We start from the raw sequence: 27,342 nt of genomic DNA on the forward strand, positions 1-27,342 counted from the left end.
AGTCTATCATATCTTATATACATACTATAATGTATGTTCCTCCTTCCATAGAAAAAGGTACCTCATTCATAAACCATCCCCGCTCTTATTTCCAACCCACTCTTTACATTGTCTTGAGATCAAAATCCGAACCTTCTATATTGCGCAGAGTCTTAGTATGAATTGTTAACATCCTATTGTATAAAAATATACAGCCTGCTTCTTCAAATCCCCATATATCTGGTCTTCTATCAATATATAATTGTACCTTTCATAGTTTATTTAACTTCATCTACTTGTTAATTTTGTACTTTCAATAGTAATAATGACATATCTCAGATATTTCCAATGTACCAATCCTCTATCTCGATATCAAAAGATAAACTTTGAGGATGTAATTTAAGTTTTAAAGATAGTAACATTACAATAATTGTTAAAAAATGTATGTGTTTGTAAAAATCTATTTTACAAGTTAAATGTTTATTAATTACTTATTGTATATTCATTATTTATAACATAATATTATCAATTATATTATTCATTCTAAATATTATACTATAATATTATTTAATATATATATCTATATAGATATAGATATATATAAATATATTATATAATTTATTATAATATTTATATATTATTATTATTTATTATTATTATTTTATAGGTGTTCCAACACAAAATGACATTCGGTAGGCTATCTCCATGCCTAATACCGATCGTCCTTCTGGTCATAATTATTTACCTTTCACAGTCAGTTGAAGCCGGTACTAATTGTTCTGCTGCTGATGCTACAAGAAATTGTATTGATGGTTTAATTGTACCAATATGGAGACCATTTCTAGATCTTACAATTGAAGATAGATTTATAAGAGGTACAATATATTTTGTAATAATTGCCTACATGTTTTTGGGTGTTTCTATTGTTGCTGATAGATTTATGAGTTCAATTGAAGTTATCACAAGGTATATATTTTAATTAATATTATTAATTTTTTAATTTTTTTTTTATAATTTATTATTTTTAAGTATGGAACGAACTGTTGTAGTTAAAAGACCTGGTCTTGAACCAATGAAAGTAACAGTTAGGATATGGAATGATACAGTTTCTAATTTAACATTAATGGCTCTTGGTTCATCTGCTCCTGAAATTCTTTTATCAATCATTGAAGTTATAGCTCGTGGATTTGAGGCTGGTGATCTTGGACCAAATACAATTGTTGGATCTGCTGCATTTAATCTTTTTATGATTATTGCTATATGTGTTTCTGCTGTTCCATCAACTGAAATTCGTAGGCAAAAACATTTAGATGTATTTTTTGTTACAGCTACATGGTCTGTATTTGCATATATATGGCTTTACCTAATTCTTTCATTTTTTTCACCTGGTGTTATTGAAATTTGGGAAGGTCTTCTTACATTTGCATTTTTCCCATTAACTGTATTAACTGCTTATATTGCTGATATTAAAATTATTCAAAGAAGATTTTTACCAAGAAAATATCGTAGATCATCACATGGAATGATTGTAACTGAAGGAGAAGAAATGAAGATGTTAGAAGGTAACGGATTAAGTGATGGTAATGGTTATAAAATGATTCCTTATACAGATGCTACTGATCCCGCAGTCAAAGCTTTTGAGGAACATAGACGTGAATTTATTGAAACAATGAGAGAAATAAGAAGAAAAAATCCTCATATTGATCCTGTTGAATTACAAAAACAAGCTGAATATGAAATGATTAGTAAAGGACCAAAAACTAGGGCATTTTATCGTGTTCAGGCAACAAGACGCCTTATTGGAGGTGGAGATATTGTTAAAAAACGTTTGGATAAAGAACATGATAAAAATCTTGATGCTGTAAGAAAAATAATAATTTAATATTAATAATAATAATTTTTTTTTTATAGATTATTCAAGCCCAAGAAAAACAGGCACGCCAAAATACATGTAGAATTTTCTTTGATCCAGCACATTATACAATTTTAGAAAATGTTGGTACATTTGATGTTGTTGTTGGGCGTGATGGAGGACCAGAAGGACTTACAGTTATGGTTGATTATTACACTGAAGATGGAACTGCAAACTCAGGAAGTGACTACATTCCTGTTAAAGGAACTCTAACATTTTATCCAGAAGATAAACATCAAAGAATTTCAATTGAAATTGTTGATGATGATGTCTTTGAGGAAGATGAACATTTTTATTTACATCTTAAAAATCTTCGTGTAAGAACTAAGGATGGTCTTATTTTAGACCCAACAAGAATTGGAGGAATTCCAGTAGCACAAATTGAAACACCTGCTACTGCAACAATTATGATATTAGATGATGATCATGCTGGTGTTTATTCTTTTGAACATGATCATTTTCAAGCTGTTGAATCATGTGGTCATATATCTGTTAGAGTTCAAAGAACAAGTGGATGTAGAGGAAAAGTTATCATTCCTTATAAGTAAGTTTAATTTTTATTTTTACAAAATATATCATAATTATGACAAATTTTTAATCAAAAAAAAAGTATGTAATGGAAGGAAATTATTCGGTAACGTTCATTTAAAGGGGGATTATTAATAACCAAAACCATGTCCATAAATGTTTCCATATCCTAAGTTAACTCCGTTACCATAACCAGTAGAGTATCCAGAGGCATCTCCTTTTGATCCCTGACCACCATATGAATACTGGGCAAAATTAGATTGTTGTCCATTAGATCTTGCATAATTATTAATACCATGAATACCATCAAAATTACCATAATTTTGTCCAAATTCAGAATTATAGACTGGGTATCCCCATCCATATACAGAACTTCCACCAATAAAACACATAGATGTCATAAGAATATTAAAAAAACTAACCATAGTATAAAATGTTTTAGAAACTTTTTGTGAATATCTTTAGAAAATTTTCTCTTTTATATTCATATTTTGAGATTAATAATTAAAATAAACTACCTCATGTTATAATAAATTTTCACATTACTTTTATTACAAATAATTAATATTTTATTATAGAACTTCTGATGGTACCGGAATTGCTGGAAAACATTATGAAGCTAAAGAGGGAGAACTTGTTTTCGAAGACAATCAAACAGAAGCTTTTATTGAAATAGGAATTATTGATACCGAACAATATGAAAGAAGTGATTACTTTTTCCTTGAATTGGGTCCTCCAATATGGGCTAAGAAAATGTCTGGTAAGTTTAAATCAAATAAAATATGTATATATAATGATATTATATATGCGAAAATTATTTTACCAACCATTATTATATATATAATTGCTTTAAAAAAATATAACAATTATATAATAATTGTAAATATTTTATAATATTATAAGTATATTTTTATTTATATATAAATTAAAAATTACTTGATTTACTTATCATTAATATATTATATTTTTAATGATAATGTAATGTTTTACAATAATATTCTAAGGCGCAAATTACCCTTACCTTTTTTTTAAAAAAAAAAATAAACTCAAGATATTAAAATTTTGGTAAAAAAAAAATAATATGATAATTATTTGTACAGATTTATCTAAAATACAAGAACGTTTCCATCGTCGGATGGAAAGAAAGCGTGGATCAGTGACATCATCAAGTGTTGATGATAAAGGTGTGTAACTATTTTTAGTTATTGTTTTAAGTATAAAAATAACATTTAGACTAATAAGCGCTTAACCAAAATTTTAGTTATACTCAAAGTAACAAACTACACTTTTTTAAGTTTAATTTATATACCCTTTATTTATTTATTTTTTACCTTTGTTTTAATATAACATTTTACCTTTAGAAGAAGATGAGAAACATCAACATAGATTGGCTAAAAAGTTAGAGGAATGGTTCTCTAATAACAAGAAAGAAGGTATCTATTATATGTTGTCTTGTCTAATAACAATAATTGTTTTTATTTTTGTTAAATGTTTTTTGTTTTATCCATTGCTACTTTTTTGTTTATTTGTTTTAAAAAAAAGAAACTTATAATAATCAAAATTTTTAATTATAGATTTTTCTGAAGCTCCATATGATTTAACTCAGGATCAATTAGAAGTAGCTGAATTAGGAAAACCAAGACTTGGAGAATTTAGAAAATGTCAAATTACAATTAAGGAATCAAAAGAATTTCAATCTGTTGTTGATCGCATGCTTAAAACTGCCAATACATCTCTTATGCTTGGAACAAGCAGTTGGCGTGAACAATTTATTGATGCACTTACTGTATCAGCTGGAGATGATGATGATGACGACAATGATGATGATGTAGAATCTAAATCAGGATCAGCTGTTAGCCTTCCAAAACAACCAACAACATTTGATTATGTAATGCACTTCCTTTGTGTGCCATGGAAACTTGCTTTTGCAACAATACCTCCAACAGAATATTGGGGTGGTTGGGCATGTTTTGTTGTGTCAATTGTTATGATTGGTATGTTAACAGCACTTATTGGTGATTTAGCATCACAATTTGGATGTTGGGTTGGATTAAAGGATGCCGTAACTGCCATTACTTTTGTAGCTTTAGGAACATCAGTTCCAGATACTTTTGCATCAAAAGTTGCTGCTATTCAAGATAAGTATGCTGATTCATCTATTGGTAATGTAACAGGATCAAATGGTGTAAATGTATTTTTGGGAATTGGTATTGCTTGGACAATGGCTGCTGTATATCATTGGTATCATGGTAGAGTATTTTATGTTAATCCAGGAACACTTGCTTTTTCTGTAACTATTTTCTGTATTGAAGCTGTCATTTGTATTGCAGTTATTGTGTTAAGAAGACACAAATCTGTTGGTGGTGAATTAGGAGGACCATTAAGATATAAAGTTCTTACATCAGGATTCTTTATCTGTTTATGGTTATTCTATATTGGAGTATCTTCTTTAGAATCTTACTGTTACATTGCCGGTTTTTAAATATTTAAACAATTTTTATGGATTAAATTTAATTCCAAAAATAACTTAAATTTTTATAGCCATTTATTAAAATTCAAAAAAAAAAAAAAATTAAGATAGAAAATTGTTACAATGAATAATTGTTGTGACAAATGAAAAAAGATAATGGCTAAAATGTTATCAAAAGTGCCTTTACCATTATGTAATTTATCACAATCTCATTTTTCCCAGTCATAATCATAGTTTTTATACACTACCATTTAGATTCGTTACAAGCGTTTTGCAACCAAAATTGATAATATTATGTATCAATAAAATTTTTCAACTTTTGCATAAACTCACATTTCAGTTACGGTCTTATATCAAACCTACAAAACTACCCCAACATTCTCTCAATAGAACTGTAATTTTACATATAAACAATTTTCCATGTAAACACTGTGGTCACTTTCATGTAATAAATATTATTACAACTGAAAATCTTAACAAAAAATATTTAGATTTCTATAGTAATCATAAATTGTCGATTTCATTTATTGAAATAAATAAAATATAAATATATATATATGTAAATTTCTTTTTTTTTAAATTTATTTATTTAATGAATAATAGTATGATTATAAAAATATCAATTAAAAATAATAATTTTATACACGAAGTAATTGAAGATTATTGTCATAACATATAGAAATCCAATCTGTCATTGAAGCAGACCAATGTATTTGTTCTATCATACCATCAGCTGCATACGCTAAGATGGGATCTTCTATTGGTTTAGGCATTTGATGGATATCCCAAATTAATGCCTGTATACCAAAACCGGTTGATAAATGGCATGAACTATGAGGTGCCCATGAAATTCCATTAATAAAAGCTTTATTATTTTCTAATTTTGCTACAGGAATTGAAGGAACCCTAACATCTAATATTGTAACATAATAACAATCTTTTGAAAAAGTAGCTAAATAATTTGGATCTTGTTTATTCCATGATAATCTTAATAAAGGTATCCTATATGGATCTTCATAAACTATTGTAGAATATTCCATATGTCGTAAATCAAACATCCGTAAAGAACCATCAGCTCCAACAGATCCAAATATATCACGACCAGATCCTAAACGTGAAAATGAAATATCATAAACTTCTTGATCATGAGCAATTAATTGAGTTCTAACATGAGATTCTTGTGATTGAGTTGTTTTAAATATTGGTTGTTGTGTCTCAACTTGCCATATTGTACAAGTAGTATCAATTGATGATGTACCTATTAATGAAAAATCAACTTCATTCCAATCACACGATGTTAATGGTGCACAATATTCTGAGGAACGATTATTATTCATAAGTAATTCAAGAGAAACTGAATTATTTTGATTAACACACCATATTCTTAGATAATCTCCTGTTGTTGCAATAAGATCTCTATGAGTACTTTTTGTATCAGGAATCCATATAACTTTTGTTGCTGGATATGGATGATCAAATGTTGCTGTTGCATGAAATTGTTGTGTTTCTTCATTTAATTGAACAATTTGTACTTTATTATTATACTCTTCAATAAAACTTGCAACTGCCAACCGAAAACGATAACTTGGTTCAGAACGAAATGACCAACCAGCTGAATATAAATTAAATGGAGCAGAATATGTATATATTTCTTTACGCTTTATAATATCTGAATTAATACATTGTTCTTCTGTTTCTCTGTTATGATTAATTGATTGAGATAAATAATAATTATGTTTTGGTGAAATTTTATCATTATTTGATTCACTAATATTTCTTATACTTTCTTCATTATCAAATCCATTATGGTATAAATCAATTGGAGGTGTTGGAATATCTAGTGATTTTTGCATTAGTATTAAAATGTTTTTATAGATATTTTATTGGAATTAAAAAAATATATATATATTATTTATAAATAATCATTCAATAAAAAAAATAAAAGTTAGAGAATATTTTAATAGTTTATAGATAAATTAAAATTTATTGATTATAATGTTTAACAATGATTGTCAATAGTATATCAGCTATATTCCTAAACTATTTAGAATTAATAATAAAGCAAACAAATATTAAATGTTACTCCTATTTTCAAGTATACATTATTCAAAAAACAATTTAAACTTCTAGTAGTTATGTTGGTGATTTTCATTTAAAAATATTTTTGATATACATATTTTTAACACAAAGTACATATAACTCCTTAAGTGATAAAAATAATATGTATCTAAATATTTGTAAGTTAAAATAATTATATATATATATACATACATATATTTATGTATGATAATTAAAAGTGTCCTTTTAAACATTTATCTATTTATGTCACGTTGGAACTTTTAAACCTCATTTTGTTAAAATAACTTTACATATTTAAATAAATAATATAATACTTTTTTGAATAAAATTTTTATTACATTAAATAGAAAACATTTCAATTTTTGTTTAAAGTACCTTCATTCTTATTATTTTAACAATTTTAACAATTAGAAAATTGATTGATATAACATTTATTATTTACCTCAAATTTAATACTTTATCTAAATACATCACTTTATAATTTTTTTTTATTAATTTAATACTTTCTATAGTATTATACTTAGAAAAAAAAACTTTACCCATTAGTTATTAATTTTGTTTATAAATTATAAAGTTTTTTTTTTATTTTATATTTTATTTAAAAGTAGTAGTATAAAACGATTTTGAATAATTTTAAAATAATACAATATCACATTCTTATAAATAGTATTTTTTTTGTAGTTTAAAGTTAATGATATTTAAAAACAATTTTTAAAATATGAAATTACGAGCAAGTTCCAAGAAAAAACCAGGTTATTTTTCAAGACTTTTAAAAACAGAAGAAGGTATACTTATCTTAAATTATTTTATTTTAAGATTCTTTTTTTAGAGTCTTCATCAAATCCTACAATGCATATAGAAATATCATTAGATGATTCAAGAAATGATCAGTTAGGTTCTGTAGGAATAACACCATCAAGTTCAGAAAATAATTCCTGCACTAATTCTCCAAAAAGAAGTTATGGTATTGTGAAACGAAATGTGCCTTCTTCAAAAAAGATTACTTATGATGAGAAATTAGTTTTACAGTTAAGGTATTTATTAAATCATATTGTTGGACCGAATATGTGTGTTGTACCATCTTTAAAAAAATTATATAAGGAAATTTTAAAAATTGTTGAACAAAGTCACAAGAAATCTTTATAGATTAATAATTATATATCATAATATATTTAGATTTTATCATTAAGATATGAGTAAAATAACCGAGAATGAAATATTTTTAGGGTTTTTACCTATGTCAAAAACAATTTATATTTTTAATTAAAAAAACATATCTTTGTGAAATTATATTAAAAAAATTTTTTTTTTACAAATTAAAATTTTATAGAATTAAACTTTTTTTTTTATTGCTTTTTTATTTTTTTGGTGGATTTAGTTTGCCACTTGGTGAGGATTCTTCCTCTTCTTCAAATGTATTAAAACTTCTTATCAAACTTGGTACTGTACTTTCTTTAATTTGATTTTTTAAATTATCATTATATATTTTTGAGGAACGATCTTTTTTTAAACTTAATTTTCTTTTAACTGAAATTGATGAAGGTGATGCTGGAGGTGTGATATCAATACTACGATAAACACCCTTATCATCTATTGCATGAAGTCTCTTAAGACTAACTTTTTGAAACTCTGGTGGAACCTAAAAAAATAGTTATATTATATTTAAATTTTAGTCATACGGTATTTACAGAATCACTTGTTCCTGAGTGTTTTCGGCCCTCTCCATATATATGTTGGACTCTGGCTAGGACACCTGTCTGGATTCCTACATCAACTAATTGATCTGATTTTTTTTCACTATTACTTTCTGTCTGAAAAGAAAAAAAAATTTAAGAAAAATTATAAAATACAAATATTTGTGACTTTGTGATATGTGGGTGTGTGCAATTAAAAACTTAAATATCTGAAAATTAAAATGTGTAAAGTGAAGAACTTAAAATAAGACTAATCAAAGTGCTAAGTTACTTCGCCATCACTAATAAGTGATTCAAAATCTCCCTCTTCTGTATATAATTCATCTTTAGAAGTATTATGAGTAACATCATCTCCATAATTGGTAAATTCAAGTTTTTTATTATAATGTTGTACTGTAATTTCAGATTCAATGTAATCTTTTTTTAAATTTTTTTTATTTATATCTTTTTGGGAAGTGTGACATGATGAAATGATACTATCATTTTCCTCTTTATTTAAAAAACCACTCTTCCAGTTTTTTGATTTTAATAATGAATTAGAATCCTCCTCAAATAATGTAAATTTTGTAGTAGAGGGAACGCTTTCTTCGTATTTTTTTTTAAACAACATTTTTGAAATGTCTTCAACACCTTCTTTTAAACACTCTTTTTCTCGTATGATTAAATTTTTTAAAGAAATATTTCTACTTATTATTCCTTCATCAAAACCAACCTGTGTTTCTTTGTTAATTTTTTCTAAATTAAATTGAGTTGCTTGATTTTCATAAAATTTAATCCTTGTTTGTGTATTATTTTCTTTTTTCTTACATGAAACTTGTACTTCTGAGTCAACTGTCAATGGTATAAATGCATATTGATTACTAAAATCCACAAATTCTGCCTTTATCTGTGATTCCTTTGACATTGTTTCTGGTTTATAAATATATTGACTTCCAAATTCACTACTGTTAGAAATATATTGTGTTTGTGAATCCATTTTAGGTATCTCATAATTATATTGAGAGGTAAAATTTCCATAATCACGATATGTCTGCACAGCAACATCTTGAATTTGGATATTTTTATCAAGATCATCAGAATCTTCTTTAATGTAAATGTTATCCATATTAATAGTTGTCTGAGACTCAGTATCATTTAATTCATTTATAATTGTTTGACTATCATTGTTTACAAAACTTTTATCCACTGTTTGGGAATTTTTTTCAATAAAATATGATTGATCAATTGTTTTATCATATTGGCTGGTATTATCTTTTAATGGTAATTTTGGCTTTCCAAATTCACCATCAGTTTGTACCCATGTATCAGTAAAAAGTTCCTCAATACTTATATTATCATCCTCACTACTAAATCTATCATGCATTTTTATAATATCATGTAACTTTTTACCATCAATATCATGTTCCTCTGAATCACTACTATCAGAGAAGATAAGATTTGTATTTTCAGTTAACTTTGAAATATAATCTTTTTCCTTGGTAGTTATTAATTTTAAATCTTCATTTTTTAATTTTTTAGTTAATTCTATATTTATAGTAACTTCTTCATACTTTTTACCATCTAATGATACTTCTTTTTCAGGACAGTCTTCTTTATTATTTTGAGGTATAGAAGTTTTACCATTGACCTGAATATTTTTTTGGTTAGAGTTAATTTGAGAATCAATTAAATTAATTATATTTGGTGATTGTTCAATTTTTGAATACTTATCCTGATTATTTGGTAATAAATTGATATTTTTTTCTTTTTCACCTGACATTGATATACCAATTGATGTCATTTTTTTATCATTTGTTACAGGAAGATTTTTATTACTATCTATTAAATTGTTACCTAGTGATATTAATGGTAAAGATTGTAAATTTTTTTCTTTACATAATTTTGCATTTTTGATAATAAAATTATCAGAATCTAAAGAAGTATTATTTGGTAATTTTTGTTGTGTTATATTAGACTTCAATTCATAGTCATAATTATCTGATTTATCATGAACAATTTTATAAATATTATTTTTTGATCTATAATTTTCCAATTCTTTTATCAATAAAATTTTTTCATCTCTAGTTGTCAATATGTCAATTTTATCAATAGGTTTATTAACATCATCATCAAAATTTTGTTTATCATTATTTCTAATATTAAGTAAAAAATTTTTTAGATGATTTTTTTCTTTTTTTGTCATTCCACTTTTGTTAATTTTTTTATTTTTATATCTATTTTTTTGATTATGAATATCATGTTCCATTGAAATAGAATGAATTTTAATATTTTTTCTTGCTTTAACAATTCCCGTAAGCCTTGTTTGTGATCTCCTACTTCTTATTGCAATCTCTTTGGTTTGTGTACTTGTATTGATATTTGTTAATATATCAATTGGATCTAATGCAGTGTCTTTCATAAAATTAACACAAATATTTTCATTAGATGATGAAATATTGTTACACTTTAATTTGTCATCATTTAAAATATTTTCAAATTGATTGTTTTTAATATGAAAATGTTTAACTATATAACTAACATCAGGTTGGATTCCACAATCTTTTAACAATATTATATCTGTTTGATTTGATGTATTTGTTGTAGGTATTTTTAAACTACTCACATCATTGAAATTGTTAATTTTCTTATTTTCTATTTGAATTATATCGTCATTGATAATTGAACTCATCTGACTAGTAATATCGTAATTTTTTAATTTTCCAACATTTTTAATATATTCATCTAATAATGATTCATCTGTTTGTATTTGTGAATTTTTAACATTTTCAAAATTGATTTTTTTCTTATCTTCATCAATTTTATTTTTTATAATAGAAGAAACTTTTTCAGCATTTATTTTTTCATTTTTAATTAAATCATCCAACTTATCTTTTGTTGTTTCACAAAAATTTGGTCTTCCAGTCTCGGGGTTGACAGATGAAATAGATGGTGGTAAATCAATACCTTTCTCCTTAGCATCACTTTTTAATTGTTCCATCATTTTAAGACCTTTACTTTTACTAATTAAAGGCATAATAAATTTTGCCTTACCACCAAATGCTGACATAGCATCTTTAACAGCATTTGGATCACCACTCTCGAGGGCTTTAATATAATCATCAAGTAATTTATCAAGAAATGATTTATATAATAATTCTATCTTCTCCTGACATAATGAAATACAAACGGTAACTAATGATAAACCAATAATAACAGCACCAAATGCCCAACAAAATAATTCTGGTCTATGAACAGGATAAATATCTCCAAAACCAATTGTTAAAAGTGATATAAATATAAAATATGTTGATGATCCATATGTCCAATCTTCCCATAGGCAAAATAATCCTGCTGACAAAAATATCCATATTAATGTTATCAGGACACCTGTTAATATTGGAGGATTATGAACAAAATTTTTTTCATTTTCTTCTATATTAATTTTTATACATGTATCACTGGTATTATCATTAACTTTTGATAAATCAATTAATTCATTTTCTATTAAATTATCAACATTTTTTTCTTTCTTCAATTTTTTGTAATATTTAATTTTTTTTTCACCCTCCAATTTTAATAATCCAAATTTTATAGAATAATAAAAAATATTATTCTCAAAAAGAATACTTATCATTTTAATTTTTTTAAGTAAAAATTCATTAAGATTATTTAATATTATTAAAAATATTGGAATACCAATGAAAGCATAAATGATACTAACAATTCTTCCTGTTGTCGTGGCACATGCTATATTACCATAACCAATTGTTGTATAAATTGTTCCAACATAAAATATTGCCATTGAAAATGTCCAGGATGTCTCTAATGATGGTGGTAGTGCATTTATATTTGCCTCAAATTCTAAAATAGCCTCTTTCCACCTATTTTCTCTATCATTTCTATTTTCTATATGTATTTGTTTTAAACTATGAAATAACATATCACGGGCAATTAAATGATAATTATATGATTCCTGTTTTGAAGCCAAATCATAGTCTTTCTCTATATATATAAATAATAATGCCCCAAGTACTGAATAAATAATAATTATAAAAAAAAATTTTAATTGATATATTATATTGTTAAAATATTTTAATAACCTATACATTATACTTTTTTTACATGTCATTTTTAAAGATACTTTTTCTTGATAATCTTTCATATCATTTATTTTAACTTCTTCATCATCTTCATGTTTTGAATTATATAAATTAACTTGATCATCAATATCAATTGAAATACCCTAAATTATATATATTTTTTTATATTATTATTGATAAATATAAATTAACAAAATAATAACATACATGGTTAAATTTTGCCATTTTTTTTTATAGAAAAAAAAAATACATAAATAAAATGTATAATAAAATAATTAATAAAATTAACCACTATTTAAAGAATAAATCACAAAAATACATATATTCTTAATAAATAAATCTTCTTATTAAAAGAAATTTAAAACTTTTGAATGAATAATACTTCTAGTTCTTTATAATCTTTTTACATCATCTTGAAATCTTCTAATTTCAAGGGATGTATCATTATCAATCGTCTATTCGACAACATTGTATAATATATTTAACCTTTTGTAATTTGCTATTTGTTAAGAGGTAAGTAAATACAGATATTTACAAAATATAATCCAAAGATATTTCTCCTTTATAATTTATAACAGAAAAGGGAAACTATCTTAATATATATTCTTGAAATATTTATAAATGTAATATTATATTAACAATTTTTTGAACTTTCTATTTTTTTTTTTAATTTATTATTTATTCATCTTATTATAATATAAAAATTAAGTAATCAAATATTTAAATTACAATAAACCAATTTATTTTATTTGTGGTACAAAATTTTATAAATTTTATTTGTACACATATGAATTATATTTTAATTCATATTAATTTACAAAATATCATTAAAAAATTATAAAAAAAAAAAAAATATTTGAAATTTTTTAAAAACAGACAATTATTGTATATATATATAAAAGGTTTTTTTTTTTTAAATGGAGGCAGAAGATAATGTATGTATTAAGATACAATTTTATATAAAAATCTGGAGCTATTAAAGATAAGTCTGATACAGTTTATTGTTAATGGATATGATTTAATTTTAGATACAAACTATTTAAAAATTTTATCATTTATGAATGTGGCTGCCCGTTTATAGTAAGGACTATACTTTAATAAAAATGATTTAAAAAAAAAAAAATTATAAAAAAAAAATTACAAACAATTTATGTACAGGTAACCGGGTATTGCTCGAATTCATCAAATATTCTATACAATAAACTACTATAAAAATATAATTTTTATAAAATTATACAAAAATCAAAGTGAAAAAAAAATAAAACTAAATTTCGGTAACTAAAAAAAAAAAATAAAACTAGCGAAAACTACTATTGTGAAAAAGGCATTACAATGATATATAATATTAAAAAGGTATAATTGAAATAAAAAAAAAATATATATATAATGACAAAATATCAAAAAGAAAATATTTTTCTTATATGATAGGCAACCAACTATTGTATCTAAAGGCTCCAAGATTAAATATGAAAGTATTGAAAGTCATGAAATCCTAGCGATACTCTCACCGAATAAAAAAATTAATTTACAAATAATGTATAGACAATGTAATGTATTATTTATGTTGCAATTTCATTTTTAATATTTGATGTCAATGTTTTGACTAATAGTTCAGATGCCTCTGTAACACCAACTAAATCTTCCTCAGCTCCAATATCATTCATTGAAATATCTCCAACATCAGTAGAATTATTTAATGTTGAGGTTGTTGTTGGTGTTGGATTAACATTTAAAGCCTAAAAAAAATAATATATATTATATATATAATGGTATTTTTTTTAAAATAAATATTACCTTTAACCAATTCATAACCATTTGATTTGATTGAGTAATATTATTTGGTAAAGCTGGTGGATTATTATTATTTAATGGTGCTGTTTGAGGTTTTAATGTATTTGTAGATTTGGTAAATGACAATAAATTATTATTATCACCAACAGGACCAGATGTAAGAGAAACTTTTGTAATTTCTTCTTGTTTTATACCACATCCTGGAGTATTATTTTTAAGAAGATTATGATTAACAACAACACATTTTCTCATATGTTTTTCTAATGTTGAATGTACTGAAAATGGCATGTTACAGATATAACAATGATATGTTTCTTTTCCTTGTTGTCCATGTGTACGCATATGCCTTGTTAATTTACTACTTTGAGCACAAGCATATGGACATAATTGACATTTATATGGTTTTTCACCTGTATGACTTCGAAGATGAACAATTAAATTTGATCTATTTGTAAATAACTTGCAACAATATACACATCTATCTTTTTTAGTTTTTGGATCTCTACGTGCTGCTGGTTCAGCTAATTCTTCCTTATCAACTATACCATTTTCACCTTTTAATGGTGATATTTTTGATATTTTTGATGCTGATACTCTATCTGTATTTTTAATCAAACATTCACTTGGTGATGTTCTTCGTCTTGGATTTACAGCAGAAACTTGTGTTATACCTTGTAATGTTTGATTATTATTACATGATTGTAGTGTATTACCATTATTTGATGTTAATGGAAGATTTGGATTAACATTTAACATTGAATTTTGTCTTATATTTGTTCCATTATTATTATTATTACCACCACCACCACCTAATACAAGTTGAGCTGCCATTGACATTGTATTCATCTTTTTTTGTTCATCATTTTGATTCATATTATTACCTAAATTTGATGAATCAAGAAAATTTGAATTATTTACTATATTTTGATTATTTGTTACAGATGAGACTCCTGAGTTTCCAAGAACTGTATTTTGTAAGTTAAATAGAGATGCTGCAGGATTACCTAATGAACTATAATAATCTTGCATAGCAGAGAGAACATTATTTTGCATAAACATTCCTGATATTCCATTTGAATTTGATGAGGTATTAACTCCTGTATTACCAATTGATGAGGATACTGGTGTTGATGAATTATTTAATGCAGCAGCAAGTGTAGCTACCTGAGCAAGAGCACTTGGTGGAGTATTTTGTAATTGAGATCCTGAAATAAATGCAGCAGCAGCTGCAGCCAGTGAATTATCTTCTTCCTGTTGTTGTTGTTGTTGTCCATTTTGTAAAACATTGAAATTATTAAATAATATTGAATCTTTACGATCTATATTAACATTCATCGTTAAATTTTGTAATCTAGGTGATAACATTGAAGAGGTATCCATAGATGAATCTCCAACCTTCTCAGCAATTTCTTTTAATCTTTCTGAACAAAAGTTTGATAAACTAAATGCAGATTTATTTCCATTTATTCCTTTCAATGTTCCCCCATTTGAAGCAATCATTGGTGTTGGTTTTTGAATTAACATATTTTGAGCAGGTTCTACTTGTTGTAGTAATGATGTAACATTATTGCAAGTTTGCTTACACTGTTGACATGTTACAAGACCAGAAGAAAATGGTAATTTGTTAACTATTGGCAAATCTAAAAAATCATTTTTTTTATCATAATATTGCATTTTAATGAAGGACACATAAATTTTAAAAAGTAATCAAACAAGTTTCTTTTTTATTACCAAGCCTTATTGGTCATTACTATTACTAAACATATAATAATTGAAATTTTTTTTTTTTTTTTATCAAACATCATACTTTTAATGGTTTCTTCAAATTAACAATATTTCCATGTTAAAAGTGTTAAATAAGAACAAGTTTTAAATGTAATTTTAAGTATCATATAACAAAATGATTAATATTAAATTTATAAAAATAATAAAATATATATATATATATATATATATATATTTCTTAACAATTAATATTTTTTATTTTGATAAATAAAAAAAATTATAATTCCAATGTGATTTTATCTTTTTAATAAATTAAATTTATCATTTTTTAATTTAGAAATAATAAATGTTAAACATAATCAAATATTTATATTTATAAAGTTGCTCTTAATGATGATTTTTCAGGGACATGATCAAGGCTTTTTAAAATTTAATGATAGGACTACTATTATTTCAATATAAAAATTTTTATTTATATAATTATTTATAATAAATATATACACATATTTGATGGTAAAATTTTTATATAACAAATTTTATGTTATATCCTTACATTAAATATTTTAAATATTTATCTTATTAAAATTATGTTTATTTTTTCTAAAAATAAGAAGAATTGGACATTGTTATATAGTAAAATAATCTAAATTTCCTGTTCCCTACTCATATAATATATATATATATATATATTCTTTTTAAAAATACTTTCTCCCATAATATTACAAGTATATTTATAACTCTGAGTCATTTTATTTTTGTTTAAAAAAAAAAAACAGTACATCTGGTAAGACACGTGATAATAAATATATTTTGAAATAAAAAAGAAACTCATTATTCTTTATTTTTAAAAAATAATAATAATAAAATTTCCAAAATAAAATTTAAAAATTTTTTAATATCAAACTACCATTCATGGAGGCCTTAATTTGTACTATAAAATTATTTTTATTAAATGAATTTTCTCCTAATAAATAAATATTTAAACATTTTCTTCTAAAGATCAATACTCATAAAATAGGAAGGAAAGGTCAACGGTAATTTTATTTTAAATAAACAACCAACGGACTATTTTTAAACTTGATACAGTAGGCTAAAATGTAAATAATTTTTAAGACGTCCATTACTTGTTTTTTCAAATAATTTTAAAATCTATCTTTTTAGTTTGTTATGTATGTTAAGTTAAATACACTCCTACAATAATTTTAATACATCAATTTTACTTTTGTGAAGACCAATAGATAACATAAAATAACAATCACTTTACTTATAACACATTGTTTAAAAGCATATGAATATAACGTTAAAAAAAAAACAATATTTTTTTTTAATAATAATAAAAAAAAAAAAACAACCACAAACTAATAAAAATTTTTTTAAAAATAATATAACTTGATAATTAATTTAATTTTCTATTTCTATTTTCTAATAACACATTTTTCTAATAAAAAAATAAAATAAAATATTTCAATTCCCTATTATTATATCATATTATGTGTATATATATTTAGTTCTTTGTACACAAGCTTTAAAATTTATAACTCATTGAATCACTCGATTTCTTTTTATTCATTCAAAATTTCAATTAACAATAAAAACTTTTAAAATAGTTTTGAAGCTCCAATGTAAATATTTGTAAAGCCTATCACAAGTTATGTATTCGAATCAAGCAGATATCGGAAGCAAACCTCTTTTATTTACATTTCCCCATTCTTTAGAAAGATTTTAAATTTACTGAGATTGTGGTCATAAAAATTTCATACTAGTATAATAGCAAAAAAAAAAAATTTTTTTTTTAAAGCATTTTTAGTTTTGTTAACGTGTAAGGAGAAATGTATATAAATAAATGATTTCAATTAGAAGTAATAAAAAAAAACTTTGTAGTGATAATTTTAGATATATTTTTTTTTTTTTTAAAAAAATCGTAACTAACCTATCGTGTCCGTAGAAGCATTAGCTTTAATCGGATTTGCTGATAAAGATCGCCCGCATCTCCCATCCTAAAAATATATAAATATTTGTAATTCTAAGGTAATTAATAAAATAAATAACTTACAAGATCAAAAAGTGAACGTTTAACTCTTGTGGATCGGTAATTTGTTTCGGCGGGTGAATCTCCCATTTCACATGAGGATTCCTCTGACAATGAATTTCTACCTTCACAACGGTGCATTTTATGTTCTAAGAAAGTTGAAAACCGATTAATAGGAAATCGTAGATGACATGAACCACAAATAATGAGATCACGACTATTTGATGTTACCGGTGTTCCATGCCTTTCAATAAATTCTTCACCAGGATTTGGTGATGATGTTGTGGCATCATCACTACTTGAAGCAGAATCAGATGGAGATGCTATAGTTACATTTCTATTTATCTGAGTCTGTGGTAAAGCTAACATTGAATCTTTTGAATTATTCTCTAATTCTGCTGATGACTCAACACCTGAGTCAGAAGAAGACATCTGTTGTGTTTGTGAAGACAATGATTTTGGAAGTGCCTTTCTGCCACGTTTTTTAGGTGTAACAATTGGTGGTACAGAATCTTGGGAGGAGAATGAATTTGAAAATTCACGTATTGATGGAATAGGGGATGACTGTTCAGGGCTATTCATTCAGTCCTCCTTAAGTTGTTGATTTTGAATTTGTAAGAATAAATTTTTTTTTTTTATAATAAAACCTACTCAATGAGAAGGTTTTTCACCGGGTAATTTTAATTTTTCTACCAAAATAAATTGAAAAAAAAAATAAAAAAAAATATTTGTGTACCCTTTCTTGTATTGTTGAAAATAAAAGGAAATGTAGATAAAAAAAGAATATTACCGCACAATTATTATTATTATTTTTTTCTATTTAAATATTGTAATAATAAATTCTAAAAATAATTAAAAAATATATTATAAAGTATAAAAAAACATATAAACAAAATAATAAATAATAAACGATATATAATATTTTAATAATTTATAACTACCCATGAAATCATATATTTTCTTTTTCTAGTATAAGTTAAAATGAGGTAACAAATTGCCTGACTAGCTCCAGGAAGAAAAATGAAAGGGAAATGTTGATTGTAGGTGTAGTTATAAAGTAAAACATGATAAAAGATTACATAAGAGCAATAACGTAGTATTATCTAAAAGTAGACGCCAGCCGACCTTCACCGGACAGTGTATAAAATATTTTAATCAGAATCACATACATACTAAAAATTTCATCGCATTTTTTACACAAGCGAAGGAAATATGAGAGGACGGTTAATGTTTCGCATTTGCTTACTACAAAGACCATCAGGTGGGCAATATATAATAACTATATTGATGAAAATATACTTATGTCATAATTTTGATGCCATTTCATGAATAGAAGAAGATTAAAATCAAATAATATCTATGTTAAAAGTTAAAAAGGGGCCAGTTATCGTCCATTTTTCGCATATATGTTGGTATTATTTGTTGGAGAACGTAAGTTAGTGCAAATTGATATGCAAACAGCTTAAGCTAATGTTCGTAAAAAATAAATATTAATTGAAATATTTGTTAGCATAACTGAGAAATGTTTCTGATGCTAAAAATTTTAAAGATATATTTCAAGTTTTACTTTCTTTAATATAATAATTTATATGTATAGATAAAATAAAAAAATATTAGATGAATCTAAGAATTAAAATTTACTCCTATTTTTAAACATCCAATTATCAAAGATTAATTTATTTAATACAGTATAAAATAAAAACTTTAAAAAGCTCACAATGATTAATTTATACTTATCTTCTACCTATCTATACTCTATTTAGTATTTTTTGTTTCTCTTTGTTTCTTATCATTATGATATAATAATGCAATAACGTATATATAAAAATTGGCCAAGGTCCGCAAATAAATGTTACATAAGGTGTTTAAAATTACAAAATCAGTGGTTCTTTTACATTTACTATACAATTTTCATTGCCAATTCTGATAAGTGTCTTATGATAAAAGATGATTAAACAATTCTTTTTTTTATTCATTTTAACTCTCGGCTATATAATGTCCTTTTTTTTTTAAATCATCTTATCATTTTTATGCTGACAGCATTATTACTAATAATTATTATCATATTGCTTGATAACATATTGAGATGTATATAGAAACAATGTAAAAACTATAGAATGGCTTTAACTGGCTTCAATAAAATAACCATCATTATTTTATATATATGTATATATTTCTATTTATATATATATATATATATTGTTAGAGCACCAAAATTATATAAAGTAATATCTAATTATTTTGCGATTGATAGAAAAAGATAGAAAATAAATGATATTTTAATGTTATATTAAAAGTTAGAAGAATAAAATAACATAAAAGAATTCAGTTAAAAGAGATGAGAGAAAGAATGAAAATAACCAACGGTCTTAAGAATGTTAATATGACTAAGTTTCCGTAAAAATTTGAACATTTGCTTAAGTTAGAAATAAAAATTTTTTTGACATTTTATGATAAAAAGTGAAGTCTGGAAGTATGGGTCATATGATGGAAGCTTCTTGGTGACGGTAAAAAAAAAAATAATGTTTGCTACCTTTATATAAATGTTTCATAAACGCCTTTATTTTTTACACAAACAGACAATTTGATTTTGTTGAAAAAATAAACAAAGACTATTAAGTAAATAAGTAGAGAATAAGGATACCAAGTAGTTATGTTATTGCGCAGTAATAATTTTTTTACTTTAAAATGATTATATAAAGCATATATATATATAATATAATATTTGTTGCTTTTAGATTATATAATATGATTGATAAAATAATAGTATTGAAATCAAAAAGTAGGAAGACATTGTTATGGTATTGAAATTGAGGAAACGGAAGAGAAATGAAAACTTGTCTGGGGTACTAAAATGAAAGTGAGGGGGAAAGTTAAAGCGAGAGGTTCTTTGTCTATAAAAAAGATGCTTACATCAACGTCCTTCACTAGACTATTATGTTTATTTTATTTATATTCATGTATGTGTTAAGGGCTCCAAATTCAATATTACTGAGGTGATATATTTTACATTGAAAGACTAGTCATAATTTAAAATTGCGCAATGAGAATCGAGAAATGCAAACAAATATTTATATATTAATAAATTTTGGATGTAGCGATTAGAATAAAAAAAAAAAAAAGTTAGTGAAAAATCACTATTGAAACTGTTGTATAATGGTGATTGTTTGTTCTTCCGGTATAATCAACAGCTTAAATGTAGTGATAAAATGATATTTATGTAAAGAAAGGATAATATAGCAAGCAAATTATATCATTATTATTCTTGATCAAATAATATCCCAAAAGTTTTTTTAAATTAATAGTAAATGTTTCAATGCATAAAAATATATATATTTTTTGTTTAAAAATATTATTTTAAAATTAATATTATAATTTTATATTAAAGAAAAAAAAATTTTTCTAAATAATAAATTTTTTTTTTTTTAAATTATTTTTGTCATTAATATATATATATATATAATAAAAGAATAGTAAATAAAAATATATACATAATAATTAAAAGTATTATCAAAAAATGCAATAACCAAATAATATAAAAATGATCATTGTAATATTAAAATATGCATCTAATATAAAATCACAATTTTTATAGCTAACAAAAGTAAAAAGCAAAAAGAAAATAGAAAAAGACATTTTTCCTTATACATGTAAATATATCTATTAAACATTTCATGTAGGCTATTAGCATTACATCAGACAGGATTCAAAAAGAAAAGAGCTATGATTGAAGGACAAATAATTGTTGGATAAGTGAAATATGTATATAAATGGTATGAAAAATGATAAGCTAGGAAGTATATTTTACATGATTAATCTCTACCTATTAATGGTACATCACATTGATCTTCATCTATTTTAGCAGTATTATATATAGTTACTAGTTAAAAAATTTTTAAAATTTTCAATGTCCTTTTAAAAAGTAGTAGTATATTTAATAATAAAATTAAAAAGCGCCACAAGGAAAAATAAATATAATAAAATTATATAACAAAATATAATAAAATCAACATAACTATTTATAAACTACTATTTAATATTATATATATATATTTATATATATATACATATATATTAATAATAATTTTTATCAATGCAGTTGTTTTGTTAAAAGACAAAATTGCAAATATTTTTACTGAAATTTATATATTATTTTAAAGCCCTTTTATTTAACAAACAGGAAACGAGCCATTAGCCTTTAAACAATAAAAAAGATATAATATTCGGTATGACTTAAGTGAGGAAAAAGAAAAGCTCTGTAAGATTTATATACATATTATTTTATTATATTTGTTAAACTTATTAAATATCACTACATACATACTTCAAGAACTTTAGAAATAAAAGATATAATATATATATATATATATAAATATATAAATATAAATAAATATATAATATATATATATATATATATAAATATTTTATATTATAATTAACTACATGAAATTTGATTGAATATGTTGCGTAATCTCTATTCATTTGTTGTGTTTTTGCTAACACTCAAATACCATACCTGTTTTTCATGAAAAGAATGATAAGGAAGATGTAAATGAAAGTAAATGGCGAAGGTGAACATTGTATAAAATAATTTGTCGAGGGGAGATCAGGCATTACATAATAAACTGAGCATTTCAATCTCTCCACCTCGCAATTTATCCCATGGCTGGTTTTATCAAGGACACTAGCATTTCTTTATTAAAAATTTAAATATAAATAATAGTAATTGTATTCATTTTCAAATGCTTCCTTCAAATAAATTGAAATAACTATATATATATAATGGTCACAGGAAAAAAAAATATATGAGTAACAAAAGTTTACTTTATAAAACATTGTCAAACAAATAATATATATCTTTTTTAAAAAAAAAAAAAAGTTTCATTAAATAAAAGTGCAAAAGTAATATTCTTTTTTCTCTAACTAATGTGACCACCAACAACTAGCTTAAAAAGACATTATCATTGTATTAAGATATTATAGGAAACGGAAAGATTTTTTGATAGCTAAATATAAAATTAGCCTAGACTACTTGAAGTAACAAAAAAAAAATTAAATAATTAAAAAAAAACTAGTTACAAAATGTCTGGGACTAAAACTCTTCAATGAACAAGATTAGAATTAGTATATATATATATACATATAATAATAATATAAAAAAAATTGATAATAACATAAGACCAGAAGAAGAATATTAACATATTCTTTTATTATTTAAATTATTTTGAAAAAAAAAAAAATTGTAAGTTAATGTTTAATTATCTAAATTCACTTACAACTGTGTGCATCAAAGTAACAGCTGTTGATCAAAAACATGGACATTAAAATGCCTCTTCAAAAGTTAAATTATCTAATAAAATAAATGATATTTGATACTTTTTTTTTATTATCATTGTTACATGATGTCATCAAAAATTTCAAAACAAATGGTCTTAAGAATCATAAATAATATTGTACTTTAATTTTCCTTGTCTTACAAAAGTTATAAAACATTATGAGACAAAGGATTGGTAAAAATGAATATATATAATCTATTATCACATGTGTGGTCTTATGTTTGTAATAAAACATATAAATCAGTAATGATTGAGTTTTTTGAAGGAGAAAAATAATACACATACACATTGTTTAAAATTAATTATTGAAATTATAATAAAAAAAAAAAAAAAGAATTTTGAATCAATTGTAATTTGTCAAAATAAGATTTTTTTTTATTTAAATTAAATAGAACTTAGGACTTAACTTGACAATATAAAAAAATAAAATGTAGAAAAAAATAATTTTAAAAACATTTTATAATATGTCTTTAAATTGTGTTTTTTTTTTCTCTTGAATTAAGATTAAATTTTTTTTATATAAATAATGTTGGTAAATGAAATATAATAGATAAAATTATCAAATAAATTAATCTTAAAATTTTAGATTTATTAAAATATATATAAATTAAGGTAAAAAAAATGAGAGAGAAGGGGGTATTGTAACAAAAATACTGATCAACTAATATTAATTTTTATTCTTTGATAGGTTTAATTTTAATATTTATTATTTTTTTTATACTTATTTATTTGTTCATTTTTCTTTTTAAGCATATTTAGTTTATATTATATTTGTATTTTTTTTTTTTTTAATAATAGAAAAACAAGAGAAATATTTATAATACATACTAATGTTGTATGTCATTTGATGGCTGATAAATGTCAATAAAATATAAAAAAAATAAATTAATGACGCAATTTATTTCTAATCAAAAAATTTTTATATATATACATATAATGTACTTTTAATGTACTTAAAAAAATAAAGCCATTAAAAAAGATGTTAAGGGGTAAAAAATAAAAATTTAAAAAGAAAGATAAGCCTTCTTTATTATTTTTTTAATAAAAACTTATTTAATATTTTTTAGAGTATATCTAATCTTAATATGTTAATTTGTATTATTTTATTATTCAAAGTTTGAAATTTAAAAACAAATAGCCATTTAATAATATTAGAGTATCAAAAAAATATGTTCTTTTAACTAAATCTTATTTTACCATTTGGTCTATTGGTATTTTGAAATAACAATCTAGTAGGAAAAAATAATTTCATGTATTAACAATATTAAAAACATTTTTAAAACAGAAAAGAATGAAATAACAAACATTGAACAAAGAAAATTCAATATTTTTTTAGTTATAATATTTAATGAATTTAATTAGTTTTTTTTTTTTATTTTTTACTACTTAAACTTTAATGATCAAACAAATTATATTTTAACATAAAAATCAATAATCAAACAATATGGCATCCAATTATTATTGACAAGTTATAAGTACACAAAAGTTAATATGATGTTGAATAAAACAATACATTTATAAAATTGTGTCCCAGCAACATGTATTTTTTTTTTCTAACTAGGATTAGTAGTTAAATTAAAAAAAAATGCCTATTTAAATTTATATATATTTATATTTAACTGGGACAATTTTTACATAATGAATAAAAAAGTTTTTTTAAAAAAAATGATTAAAAAGAATAACGATATAATATTCAAAAATAATTAACAACTATATTTACAATGATCAATGATAAAAAAAAGTAATTATAATGGATATTATAAATTAAATAATTACCTATATATTTAAATATATTTTCACTTATTTCTTTTTTATTTAAATCTATTAATAAAAAATATTATTTTTTTTTAATATTATTTTATTACTACAAGTTATTTTTAATAAAATAAAAAAAATTATTATATAATAGTAATTAAAAAATAATTTAATGATTGAATAATAATTTTATCAATTATCACTAATTTTACATGTATATATATATATATATATATTTTTTTTTTAATGTTTAGACAACGCATTATATATTATATATATATATATATAATAACAACATAGAAAAATAATAAAGATTTAGACCACGGATCTTTTAGTATTGGCATTTTGTTAAATTTTATGTATATATGTATATAAGAGACCCTTACCCACAAACATTTTTATCTTAATATTGCATATTTTTCTATTTTATTCTAAAACTCTTTTGCACTTACCAAACTGCCAATAGAAGTGGATTGTATAATACATAACGAGACACAAATATAGTATATTTATTTTCATTGCTTTTAACCCATATCATAGACTACTCCTGAATTCTGATACTAGTAAAAATATGAAGTATCCAAAAAGAGAAAAATTTAAAAACAAAATGAGGTTATATTAAATATATATATATAATATATATATATATATATATATATATGCTTGAAGTTAAAAACATATAAAAAAAAATAACATAAAAATAAATATTATAAGAGTAGCCTTATATTATTTAAATAGATAAATAAAAGTTAGTGATAATATAATTGAAACAATCCTGATAAAGGTATTGTATAATTTATTATCAGCTATAGAAAATTATATAATGACCATATAAATAATAGAGAAGACTTTATATAGAGATATAGAACCATGCCTGCAAAATTGTGAGGTGGAAACAAATATATAAAAGCTAAAAATTTTTAATGGTCATCGAGCAAAAATCACTTTTTTATCTTTTTTACTTTATATTTCTTAGCTTCATTGGTCCTCTAGTTATAAAATTTTAATTATTATAATCTTAACGTTTCATAATATTATTTTTTTTTTTTTCCTTTTGATAACGAGAAAAAAAAAAATAAAATAAAATAAAAAAAAAAAGACATCTGAATATTTTAAGTAAATTTAAGGAACATAAATAGAATGTAACTTCAAAATAACGAGTGCTGTTCAGTGGTATTAAAAATAAATGATAAACTTAAAAAGTATCCTTTTTGTGAGGTTTATCCAATACACTAAAAAAAAGTGTATAATACATGCATGTCATTAAAATGCTGTCCATTATTAAAATATTTTTTAAATAATAATTTTGAGAAAAAAAATATATATATATAAATAGACTAACAAAAAATAAAAATTTTTTTTTCAAAAATCTTAAAATGACAATATAATTTATTTGATAATGTTTTCATTAACTTTTTTTTTTTATTCATATATTAGTAAATATATTTGAAGCAATTTTTTTAAATTTAATAAAAACTTTTTAAAAATGAATAATATTTAATATTCAAGTATTATAAATATCAAGTATATTACTTAAGGTATAAAATAAAGTTATATATATATATATAAATATATTATATGCAATTTGAGATGCATATATAATTAACAAGTATAATGATATAATTATATGATGTGTTACTTAGATAGAATTAATGAAATTACTACATTTAATTGCTTTACCATTCATTCACTTTTAAAACTTCCTTTTAAAATAATATTAAATCCTTAAAAATTATCTCACTATTAAATATACTAATACTTTTACATTCATATTATCATTTTTTTTTTATTATTATTTTATTATATAAAGTTGTGCTAATAATTGACAATACCAGTTTTAATATGGAGCCAATTATTATGTAATCATTCATGCGCCAATTTTTCCATATATTGTTTATAATATCTTCTATATTTAATACCCAAAAGATATAAATATTTTAAAAAATCAAGATAATAAAGGATATT

At 23.1% G+C, this 27,342-nt stretch overlaps 5 protein-coding genes across 5 annotated transcripts; 2 read left to right on the plus strand and 3 right to left on the minus strand.

Annotated features, from left to right (window-relative positions):
• Positions 1–661: 661 nt before the first annotated feature.
• On the plus strand, positions 662–4,901 carry SRAE_1000132500 (Sodium/calcium exchanger 2; the record flags this gene model as incomplete). Its single annotated transcript, XM_024648266.1, has 8 exons — positions 662–945; positions 1,009–1,541; positions 1,590–1,840; positions 1,891–2,435; positions 2,998–3,179; positions 3,520–3,603; positions 3,781–3,852; positions 3,994–4,901. The coding sequence occupies 8 exons, from the start codon at positions 662–664 to the stop codon at positions 4,899–4,901; spliced, it is 2,859 nt and encodes a 952-aa protein (XP_024502261.1).
• A 626-nt stretch (positions 4,902–5,527) lies between these two features.
• Positions 5,528–6,742, minus strand: SRAE_1000132600 (LD15927p; the record flags this gene model as incomplete). Its single annotated transcript, XM_024648267.1, has 1 exon — positions 5,528–6,742. One exon carries the CDS (start codon positions 6,740–6,742, stop codon positions 5,528–5,530), a length of 1,215 nt encoding a protein of 404 aa, XP_024502262.1.
• A 944-nt stretch (positions 6,743–7,686) lies between these two features.
• On the plus strand, positions 7,687–8,114 carry SRAE_1000132700 (Hypothetical protein; the record flags this gene model as incomplete). Its single annotated transcript, XM_024648268.1, has 2 exons — positions 7,687–7,753; positions 7,798–8,114. The coding sequence occupies 2 exons, from the start codon at positions 7,687–7,689 to the stop codon at positions 8,112–8,114; spliced, it is 384 nt and encodes a 127-aa protein (XP_024502263.1).
• Positions 8,115–8,325: 211 nt separating this feature from the next.
• SRAE_1000132800 (Potassium channel subfamily K member 18) lies at positions 8,326–12,966 on the minus strand (the record flags this gene model as incomplete). Its single annotated transcript, XM_024648269.1, has 5 exons — positions 8,326–8,607; positions 8,648–8,779; positions 8,934–12,673; positions 12,764–12,884; positions 12,949–12,966. The coding sequence occupies 5 exons, from the start codon at positions 12,964–12,966 to the stop codon at positions 8,326–8,328; spliced, it is 4,293 nt and encodes a 1,430-aa protein (XP_024502264.1).
• A 1,334-nt stretch (positions 12,967–14,300) lies between these two features.
• Positions 14,301–18,868, minus strand: SRAE_1000132900 (Zinc finger protein 296; the record flags this gene model as incomplete). Its single annotated transcript, XM_024648270.1, has 4 exons — positions 14,301–14,477; positions 14,536–16,172; positions 18,188–18,254; positions 18,311–18,868. 4 exons carry the CDS (start codon positions 18,866–18,868, stop codon positions 14,301–14,303), a joined length of 2,439 nt encoding a protein of 812 aa, XP_024502265.1.
• Between the last annotated feature and the right edge of the window lie 8,474 nt (positions 18,869–27,342).

Source organism: Strongyloides ratti (genome assembly GCF_001040885.1).
Source record: "Strongyloides ratti genome assembly S_ratti_ED321, chromosome : 1".
NCBI classification, from domain to species: domain Eukaryota; kingdom Metazoa; phylum Nematoda; class Chromadorea; order Rhabditida; family Strongyloididae; genus Strongyloides; species Strongyloides ratti.